This window comes from Falco naumanni, chromosome 10 (genome assembly GCF_017639655.2).
Source record: "Falco naumanni isolate bFalNau1 chromosome 10, bFalNau1.pat, whole genome shotgun sequence".
Taxonomy (NCBI): Eukaryota; Metazoa; Chordata; class Aves; order Falconiformes; family Falconidae; genus Falco; species Falco naumanni.
This window is the reverse complement of record NC_054063.1, coordinates 7,104,266-7,115,410: the sequence shown is the minus strand read 5'-3', so window position 1 is coordinate 7,115,410 and position 11,145 is coordinate 7,104,266. Positions and strand designations below refer to the sequence as shown.

The 11,145-nt window shown below is 41.3% G+C and overlaps 1 protein-coding gene across 1 annotated transcript; it reads right to left on the bottom strand.

Moving 5' to 3' along the window:
* Nucleotides 1-418: 418 nt before the first annotated feature.
* Nucleotides 419-10,199, bottom strand: PSMA1 (proteasome 20S subunit alpha 1). The gene is made up of 10 exons (XM_040608857.1): nt 10,075-10,199; nt 9,393-9,437; nt 6,441-6,542; nt 5,836-5,939; nt 4,887-4,975; nt 4,097-4,167; nt 3,053-3,182; nt 2,301-2,380; nt 1,297-1,401; nt 419-776 (listed from the first exon to the last, which is right to left on the bottom strand). The coding sequence occupies exons 1-10, from the start codon at nt 10,075-10,077 to the stop codon at nt 720-722; spliced, it is 786 nt and encodes a 261-aa protein (XP_040464791.1). The 5' UTR covers nt 10,078-10,199; the 3' UTR covers nt 419-719.
* Nucleotides 10,200-11,145: the final 946 nt, after the last annotated feature.

Below are 11,145 nucleotides of genomic sequence, written 5' to 3'. Positions count from 1 at the left end.
GGCTGGCTGGCAGCTCTAAAGCAAGCAAGCGATAAAATTCGGTTCCAAACGAGCTGGGGCTTACTAAAGCAGGGAACTCAAAAAAACAACACACAAGCTGGTTGGCAGCTTCACACTTCTCCAGCCTGTAACGCTTCTGCTAACCACTCGTCACCAGAAATGTCTTTGCAAGTGGAGTTCCAGACAATGACAAGACAACGTGGGGAAACACGCTGTATCCTACTGGCTCCACAACGATTTTGTACGTTTGTAGGCCTTTTAAAGTTCTCTCAGTTCCATAGTTTCCTAGGGCACCCTGTTTATACACAGCAAGTAAATGCTCACTCTGACAAATGGTCAAATACACGATGACACCTTCATATGACAGAAGGATTTGAATAGTTGTTCAGATCAAAAAAAACACAAACCCACAGCAGACTCCAAGAAAGTCATTTATTTCCACTTGTCCTTACAAGTTAAAGACAGTATGCTTTTTCTTAAAAAACAGTATCATGTACTATTTAGAAAATGATTACACCTTTCTCGTCAAAGAAAATACATCCAATTATGATGTCCTGTCTACCTTTTAAGGATAGGTGGGTTGGTTTCTTTCTTTTTAAGAGTAATCCTCAGAACGTATCAGCAGAAAACGCATATAGGTGAGGATAAAGTTACCAGCAAATGGATAAACGTTCCTGTATACTTAGACATACATTAACACGAAGGAACTCATCCACCAACTAGTGCTCCATTGGCTCCTCTGCCTTTTCTGCAGGTTCATCAGCAGGCGGAGCAGGCTTAAAGAGAGGAAAAATAAATATTTTAGGAAGGCAGAAGACAACACCTGGCAAATCAGCTTTATCCTGGCCTCAGCACCATGAGTGGTAAATGCAGCTCACATCACCAAACAGCTTACGAAGTAGCGTTACCCAAATTAGCGTGGAGCAGGACAGAGCTGGTCATTAGGAGACTAAGGATGCATCTTGCCACAGGTGTGAGAAACATATGTAGCCACTGTTGCAAAAACAGTGAAAACTTGTATTTGGTCGAAGAAAGACATACTTGATTGAAGAGAGATGGCATGGGAACAGCCTGGCACCAATTCAGTGTAACTTGACTTAATAAGCATCCCAGTCTCCAGCTAATATTATATGGTCTTCATACAGTAACTTCAATTTTTTTTTTTTTTTTAAATCACATTCCTAAAACTCTACTAGGGTAGTAGAGAGTTAAACATAGTAAACAACTATGCTAGGTCATATATCACAAAATGGTGTCTTTCAACAAAGCCTATTTATTTGTATCTGAACCACACACCTTTCTCTGTGGTCTCTCCTCAAGACCTTCTAGGAATGGTGCTACGTCATCATCATCATAGATGGTAAACTCCATGTCTTTGCCAACAATTCCAATGGAAACATTCTGTTAAGCAAAGTTTTGAAAGAAGTGAGAAGCATTTTTCTGCAAATAACTCTCACTTTACAGCTTTCACTTGTGAAACAGATCAAAGTTTCCTCCAGTGATAAAGAGACTCATTGTGCTGTTTGTGTCCACTTAAGGAAAAAAGGACGTTTTGAGACACAACTCCTTTGGCAGACCGTACTAGGAACGGAAAGGGAGGCAGATTTATACCTTACAAAAGCTATCAGGTTTCAAAATCTTGCAAGTAAAACTACTTTTCAAGGGTTTCACTTTCTTTCAACATTTGTTTTGGTTTTAATAAACCTACACAATTTTTCAAAACTACTTATTTTAATCTTAATTTGCATTTTCATTGTTTTAAGAGTTCTAAAAAACAAAGAGTAAAGGGCTAAGTATAAAAAAAAATTAAAAATGGAAAAGGGCAGATCAGCCACAAGCAGAACACCAACTAACAGCCATCCTTACAGTTTTCTTGTTCAACACCTCTTCAATTCACTGTCAGAAGTTTCTGCTACTTTTTGACGCTGGATACTTAATCAACTACTTGTGCATTACCTTCCCTCACATCCCAGGTGAATCACTGACTCTGCTGACAATGCAAATTGTGATTCCAGTTCTATATAATGCAACTTTAACGGCGATCAAAGTTTAAAATGGGAGGAAGCAACCAAGGAAAGAATGTCTCATTTAGAGAAAGTACAATTTTTGTCAAAAATTTTTAAATCCAAGATAATTAAGGAAACTGTAGGTACACTGGTGACATAAAATTAAGAAGATATTATCTACCAGCATTCAGCTTCCAAATTTCAGTGCCAGACATACTTTATATAAATTTTGTCACAGTAATTTCTAGTAACAGTGGCACTAAAATACTCTTGTTAAGAAAACCTAGTATTTACCTTGGTGGTCAGATCCTGCTCAGCAGGAAGAGTCTCTCTCAGGGCACGCAGTCCATGTTTAACTAACTCATTTAGATTACCTTAAAATGAAATCAGAAAGACATTTACAAACTGTACGGTATTATCTCTAGACACTCACTTCCTCTTATTCCTATTCCTAGTAGACAACTAGAAAATCAGCCTGGCTAACTTGACTTCCAGAGCTTTTCTTCTTTTTGGTACCAAACACAGAGCTGGCTATAAAAAGCACACCTTGAAAAACCAGCCCTTCCTTACATGTGAGGTTGAACGCATCTGCGTTTGGCACCTGCCTTGCCTCCAGTACAAGTGATAATCAAAGCTTTTTTCCCCTCCACCAAGCAGCTATTCGATAGCCTCTTCATCACCATTTCATACAAAAATAAATTCACCATTTGAAATGCACCACCTAAATACTGGCCCTGACATACTATCACTGCTCCGATACAGAAAAATTGTACTTTCCCTCAGTTAAACAGGACAGAGGCCCTGTTACTGTTTTCTCTGCTTTTCTGAGCACAACTTCTCTTTGAATTACATGTAATAGGCATCCAGATGTTAAGGTATGAAAATTTGTAACATTTTATCCAAAATTTTGCAGATTTACACTTATGCCAAACTCTGCTCCCAAAAATTTATCTTCCTGTCTTACTAAACGCAAAAGAACAGAGCAGTAGCAGAAAAAGTGCACAACTGATGAATAACATTAGATAAGACAGGGTTTCATTACTCACAGTCAGTAAATTCAGTCATGTGTCTCTCCAAGTAAGTTCGCGCTGACTGTGAACGAGCACCAATAGACATTGCTTTGCAGTCAAAATAGTTTGCAGAGGGACAAGTCTGGAAGATGTGAGGACCCATATCCTACAAAGAGAGGGAAAACCCACACAGAAGATAAAACAAATGTATAAACTTATACCAAGTCTGCTCCTGGAATACATTTTTTAAAACAGTTTTGCTTCATGGTACATTGCATAGCTTACATATATATATGCACATAAATACATTTTATATTGCTTATCATGTCACTGTTATACAATTCCTTCAAAATTACTGTTAAAGAAAGTAAAATCTAAAAAAAAAAAAGTTCTTTACACCTTGTTCATTAAATTGCCGTTTTTACGTGGACAGGATAGCTGGCATCAAAAATGTTTCTTTTTCTGTTCCATAAACTGTGCTGTGTATATGTATGCTTCCTACTTCATGGCTTGCAATAGACACTTTACACTTCATATTATCTTTTGTATTATCTACAAAAAAGTAAAAACCTGCAGCAGACTCAACCATGCCATGCAAGATTTTAGGCAAGACGACAATTTCCTTCAACCCTGCTCAGATCAAAAATTCTTGAGGTCAGACATTGCGTGTGCTGCATTAAGCAAACTTGCTGCTAAACAAGTAAGAGAGAGGCCAGTAATGATTTCCACATCCATTTTTTATAAAACTTATTTAAAATAATAGTTTGTAAAGCTCCATAATCGATAGTAAAATAATTACTGCCATTGTGGGATCAACATTTTGATCTCTTAAAACATAAAGAAATCTAATTTTTTGCACCTTAATTAGCTTTTCATTTTTGCAAATGTACACGTCATAAGTAGGATTAGCTATTAAGCAACATTTCAAAATGTTATGTTTTAGGGTAAGTTACAGAAAATTATTTCCTTATTCAAAGAATATTGATGAGTCCATCCCTTCCATCTTTCCCCATTTGGTGTATAAGATTGCATTAAGCACATTTTCTTCTAGATCAATAGTAACTAGCACAGCTTGCTTACATCATAACCTGCAATGAGCAGTCCTACGCCATACGGTCTTCTGCCATAACGCTGCGTTGGTATCTGGGTTTCTTAAATAAGCTAAGGAAACAATCTCAAAATAACATGTTAATTACCCAAAACATTTACCTCAGCCAAGCGGAGATGTACCAAAATCATTATATAGTCCTTGCAAACCTTTCCGCAGGAGGGAAGACCACATTCAAGAGAAAAAGATCTTGCAACTTACTTGCAATACCAACTTCTTCACCAAAAGAAAATTTAGCAATTATCTTTCCTGAAATAAAGTGGTGCATTCAACAAAGTAATACAAACAGTTCACCTAATGCTGCACAGCTTAGTTTAATTTCTTAACCCTTTGAACTCTTTCTAGGCACCTGATAACAGAACACAAGGCCTCTGCTGTGTTCTATGCAAAGATAGAAATTACCACGGAAAAAAAGAAATAATCTGACAAAGCAGCTACAATGCAACAATCACATTTTGAATCGTGCAGTCACCTTTTGCCCCCCACCTCCAAAGGCATGGGGCTGTGTGACAGAAAAACAGCACGGTGTTAAATGTTGTACAGCACTTTATCGCTTCTCTACCAGTTCAGTGTATGTTATGGGATATTCTCTGAAAGAACACCCAAGCAATGCGAATAAAGAAAAATTAACTTTCAGGTTTTTTAAATTTAATATGCCTTTTAAGGTGTGATACATGAAAATAATTTTATGAACATGCACGAAGGAGTAAAAAGCTACAGAAGTGTTACAAGTGTAAAAAAAAAAAAAAAGAAAAAGGATACTGCTTCCAATTAGTGACACTAGGCGAGACACTGGAAGAGGTCTATCAAACACAAACCTAGAATCCAGACACTCCTGACGCATGAAATTGCTAGAAAAAAAAAAAAACAAACAGAAAAGTAAGAATAAAGAATAAAAAACAAACCAATGCACAGATCAAAGTCACAATGAGTTTGTGTCTCAATACTTGTTGTTAAGGTAAGCATTTTTGTTTCAGCTCTGCTTGTTGAGAAAAAGGGTCAAAGGCAATAAATAATTTTATTTCATCATGACCTATAATTGTTATTTAGAAAGTTGACCACAGGTTTGAAAGAGTATTATAATATTTCAGCCATACAAATGCAAAGAAAGTAGTCACACAAGCAACAGATGGATCATCTGGAAAAAAGCCACAGTTAAATTCTAACATTTGTTTGTGATATCACAGAAATTAAGATTTATTTCAGAAATTCCTCCTATGCCTTTGTTTTTGCCCTTTCCTATCAAACTGAGGAAAATGCCTTCTTCCATGTACATTTACCTCATCTGATGAAACCATGTGGCCAGCAGGTAAAAAGCAAGCCACTCTAAAGCCCAAGCATACAGCAGTGTATGTTTTTAATAACTTGCTTAAATGCGTGTACACAGAAGCAGCTGCTAGAGGGAAGTAAGTGATGCACTTTCCCAGACTGCTTGGAAACCCCATCACACGGAGGAAACCAGACAAGACAGTCTTACTAGTAACAAAACCAAAGAGCAAAACTGTGGGCCAAACAAATGAGATTTCTGCCAACTACTTAAAGATCTGCCAGAATTTCATGCCGAGGTCTTTGGCATAGTACAACAGAGCAGTAACTTAAGACTAATCCTTAGCTGACCAGAAAATTTCACTCGCAATAGTCTACAAATGAACTTTCCACTCATTATTGCAGAACTGTGTATGTTGTGTATGTCAACAACTAAGATACTCACCACAAGAGCCTTGCATCAGCAGTAAGTCCAGCAATTGAGATACCAATATGGTTGTCAACATACAGGATTTTTTTCTGATGAGCTGCCAGCTCAGACTGTGCTCTCTACGCATAAAAGAAGAAAGCTATGTAGCAGACTGAACGGTTTGCCAAGCACTGTGGAGAAATCTGCTAACATTTATAGCAAGAACTGAATATGACATGAAACAATAATAAAAAAAATGTATAAACTTGCAACAGAAGACAAGAAAAATCTGATGCCAGTTCAGTAGGGAACTGTGAGAACTAAAGAAAGGACAGACACACACTCAAGCTTTGGGAAAAGAAATAGTTTTACTATTAGTAACCAATGGATAAAAAATAGTAATAAGGGATACATTTTTTAAAGGGGGTGGGGAATAATTTTTCATACATTTCCTTAATTTTGTGAAAAAGTACTTTGCACAGGTACTGAAAGTATTTATAGCTCTATACTGGTACTCAAGCAAAAGGAAACTGGCATTGCATTTACATTACACATAAAAGCTCAGACTGCCCAAAACAGATTTGCCAAACCAAAACTTTTCTCCTAACATTAGTGTCCTGAGAACACAGTTTTGAGGTTACCTTGAGAGCAACCAGAACAGCATGTGTTTTCGATTTCAGCCCCACCGTAGCTGAGCCTTGTTTCACAGCTTCCATGGCATATTCTATTTGATGGATTCGGCCCTACAGAGTAAAACCAAAGGTAATAATTCTGAAGTTCATCCTCTAAATCAAGTTTCAATGGTTTTTGATTTTCAGGCCTTTGATCCCCCCACCCCAACAGGTACACTAACTGCATTACAGTTTAAACCTACAACCATGAGACTCCCTCAATTATCTTCTGCAAACGCCTCACCATCAACCCACAAAAATCTGGCCGTTTCTGAGCCACTCACTACTGCATACAAAGAAACTGGAAAAGCTAAAGAGCGAATAATCTTGAGATTATAATCACAAGACTTCTGTCACTGTCTTTAAAGGAATCGGTATTTGACCCAATGTGATTCAAAGATAAAACTTTCAGCTGAAGTCGGACATGTAACTTTTAATCGAGTTTCCTCAAGAAATTAGTCTTATGCAATTGCTGTGTCTCACCATCATTCCCTAATAACTTCTGCACAAGTTATTAGTCAACTGCAGTAAAGTCTGAAAGAGGAGTAGAGGTCTCATAGACTATTAAGTCCCACTATTAAGTTCTGCAAAGGCAGCCAGGAGCTTTGCAGGAAAATAAGACAATGTCCTTTTAATGCAACCACTGAGAGCAAAGTAGCTAATTTCTTGCATTTGAGTTGATGAGCCTATGTCAAATAGCCAGCATGTTCACTGCTACTGTGCAAGTACAGAATTACTAACCACAGCACACAGTTGCATCCTACCAGTTGTAATGGAGTGGAACACAGTAGCTGTTATAATAAAATGTACTGAGGATAATCTACAGGAAACCACCTTCTACAAGGTTGGTGGGGAGTTTTTTTGGGTTTTGATCTGGTTTACATAGAGGAATACAAAGTGCAGCAGATGCTTAAAATACCCTAACGTTCCATTTAATTCACAAAGTTATAAATGGAATTTCAGTAACATCAGCTATTTCCTGCCCGAGAGCAGTGTGGAATCGCTGTGACCTGTCCAACATGTATTTATCAACTTTCATGAATGACTTGCAAGGCTGTAAAAGTGTGAAACCCCTTTAATCTCGTATTTCCTTTTCTTTACAATAACATCTGAAAACATCCCCCAAGACAATATCATTATTCTTCGCTCCTTTATTAACAATACCAAGAACTATTATGGTATCATATCACTGCCTCACCTACCAGAATACATGGAGGAGTAATGGCAGCACTTGGTAATTTTAAATGTCTTTTATAAAAGACAACAACACTTCACATTTTCAAGGCAATTTATGGAAAAAAATTTGAAATTAGTGTTGTTAATGACTTCACAATATCTACTAAAGGTCTCAAGAGAATATTATAGTTTTTAAAGTAATTTTTCAAGTAACAGACAGATCAAAAGATTTAAAATTACAGTTCCTGATACAGAATCTGCCAGAGAAACACAGTCATTAAGAAGGATGAAAATAGTTCAAAGCCACCTACAACTATCATTGTATTGACTAAAACCCACCCAATTATTCAAGGTTGTCTTCATATAGGTTGGGAAGTATAAAACATGCTCTGTTACAATGTGTGTTGAAGCTGTATCTTTTAAGCAGTACCACTACACCATGAAGGTTTTCCATAGTAATACAAACTCACAACCTAACGACACATTAACTTTAGATTAATACGATTTGCTATTTGCATTTAGAATAAATCTTTAGTTTTGCTAAATCTAGAAATGAGTCAATTTTCAAGACTCTTGATTTTCCATATATATCCTATCTTACAATGTCCATATGGAGAGAAGAGGCAACATGAATTGACACTTGCATTTAAAATTCTGGAGTATCTGTTTTGAAGTCAATATAGCCTATGTAAGTTTTAGAAGGCACAATGTATCTTTCTAATAACAATACACAGTGTGAAACTGATTTAGAGGTAATAATATTTAAAACTCAAGTGCAAATCTCAATATAATCTGAAGTACAGATAGCATGAAGCCTCTGTAACATTCTACAACACAGGAAACTAGGGACACACCGCTGCACAGATTTCACTGAATCATGACGCAAACTGCACTACAAGAGGATATGGTGTTTAACCACTTAATGTTCTAGCTCTCAATGTTATAATTATAAGCTTTATATATGGAATTTATTTGACAGGGATGTTTGTGACCATTTCAATCTAGAAAATTAACTTCTGCGCATTTATACTACAAAAATCAGCATCTCAGATGCCATGCTTCAGATTACCATATGGGAATAGTCATTCCAGTACAGGCTTACACGGCAGAGAGTTGTGTGCACACAAAAAGGAGAAGCAGGTGCTGTTACACCACACTTGAAAAAGCCAGCATATACTCACTTAAGCACTAAATACTAACTTTTAGTAATTTTATTTTGTTTTGAACAATTTGCAAGCAGTAAAGCTCTTAATACAGAAATACCCCAACCAAAGAAGTTCTTCCCAATTGCAAACCGAATGGTGCCTTTCCAATATTAGCTAGGGAATAAAAGAGAGAATGAAGTAGCAGTCGTCTAACACTGGCAAAATAGAAGCTTGGTTTCATGCTTTTTAATACCAACTTTTTAATATAGGTCTGTAAATTGGTCACAGAACGGTTGGCTTTGGAAGGGACCTTTAAAGACCAAGTCCAACCCTCAGTGATGACAGCATCTATTTTGTACCTCATAAGTACATTTGGAAAGCAACCACCCTAAGTACTTTGAGGTAACAGGGCCCACACAGCAGCAGCTCAGAGGCGTTAACGGCCTTCTAGACACCTACAGCCCACAAAAAAAGGGCACAGACGACAGTAAGCTTTAGGCACCTGAACGCAGTCTGCATTACCGTGATACCACTGCTGTGAGAGTGAAGGAAAACCAAAAAGCAAGCAAACAGCCAGTCAGCATGCTCATAAAGTTTTTACCTGTGGGCTCCAAACTGTGACATCGTTGTCATACTGGTTACGAAACTAGAAGGAATAAAAAAAAAAATATCCATTAGTGTAACTAATACGCAGGCAGGGAGAGCATTCCCGAGTGCAGCTGGGGTCGTTTTCTTTCCAGGGCCTTGCAGGTGCAGCTGTAGCTCCCCGGCCTGCCACGGGGGCCACCCCCGCCGCGTTTCTTTCCACGCCGGGGCAAGAGCACAGGCATAGGGGGCAGAGCAGCGACCCGCAGCCCCGGCGCGGGGAAGCCGGAGGGCGAGGAGCCGGTGCCCGCGCCGGGGAAGGCCGCTGCGAGCCCCGGCGTCGCCCGGCCCGCGGCCCGCCCCGCCGGCAGCCCAGCAGTCACGGCCGGCTTCTCTGCAGCGTCACGCCAGGCCCAGCCGGGCCGAAGGGGTCGCGCTCTGCCGCCACTGCTCGCCCCCCCACCCCCCGGGGCCCCGCCTGCCCTAGCGCGGCCGCCCCCGGCTCCGGGCGGCCCCGGCAGCGAGGCCCAGACCCGGCCCGGCCCGCGGCTAGCCAGACCCCGCACAGCCCGGAAACCGCTTACTCACGGCCCCGTTCCCTCCTTCTCGCCTCCCCCTTCCCCCCGGGCCCGCTCGGCAACCCAGGCACGGGGCACGGAGCGCGCTGCCCCGGCTGGCCCGCCGTGGCCGCCCCTCACCATCCTCCTTCCCCCGACAGCGGCGCGGGCTCCGGGGCAGCGAGGGGGGACCGCTCCGGCAGCAACCGCTCTGGTCTGAAAGCGGCTAGGCAGCGCTAGTCGCACCTCGAATCATCGACCGAGCGCACGGCGACTGGCCCCGCCCCTCGGGCGAACGATGTAGCGCGGGGCGGCCCCGCTAGCGCATGCGCGGTCTGGGAAGGAGCGCGGGGCGTGGGCGGCTCGCTGCCCTGAGGGGGGCTGTGAGGTGGTGGGGGCTGGCTCTCTCTCCTGCCGCCCGTGAGGCGGGGGGGGGGCCGTGAGGCTGGAGGGCGGCTCTCCCTCTGCCGCCCTGAAGGGAGCCGTGAGGGGAGGAAGAGGGCCGGGCTCTCCCCTGCTGCCCTGAGGCGGGGAGCCCTGAGGCGGGAAGCGGGGCGGCTCTCCCCTGCCGCCCCGCTGAATAGAGACGGGGGCCGGCCCTTCCCTGCTTCCCTGAGGCGCCGCTCTGGTCGCGGCACGTTTCCTGGCGTCCGCAGCCCTCAGCTGACAAACGCCTGGCAGCTGCTCTTTGCTGCAGCCCCCGAACGGCTTCCTTAAGCCGGCCCTGACCGCGGTTTGCTTGCTGTTCAGTGTTTCTCCTAGTCAAAACGGTGCAGAACGGCTCTTAAAGATTCCTGCATGCAATACAAAAAGTCTGTTACTTGAGGAAAACATGTATTGTGGAATTTGGAAATAACTTCTTTTTCTTACTGAAACTCGATGTTAGCCTTTTCGCTGGTTTTTAAAGACTGCTGAAGATAAAGGCACAGATGTAAAATAGGATCCATGTGCTATTAATTGCCTTCTCTTTATACTTTGAGAAAACTCCACCTTTGTTCTTCATAGTCACAGGATATGAAGAGGGCATGGGAAAAAACACCGTGGTATGGTCGTTGTTAGGAATATGCTCTAGGTTTTATGAAACCCTTAGGTACAGATAGGAGTACATATGGATAAAATCAATCACCAGTTACTCTTTAAAAACTGACTAAAAAAATCAAACCCCCACCACTGCCAGCTTCACAAAAGCTACCTCTGAAACAGCTATGAGAA

Excerpts from the sequence above, each read along its gene's own strand:
- PSMA1 (XM_040608857.1), bottom strand. Across the intron at positions 6,543-9,392 it reads TCACAGTTTGGAGCCCACAG|GGCCGAATCCATCAAATAGA; the intron begins GTAAAAACTTTA and ends TTTACTCTGTAG. Across the intron at positions 5,940-6,440 it reads CTGTTCTGGTTGCTCTCAAG|AGAGCACAGTCTGAGCTGGC; the intron begins GTAACCTCAAAA and ends TTTTATGCGTAG.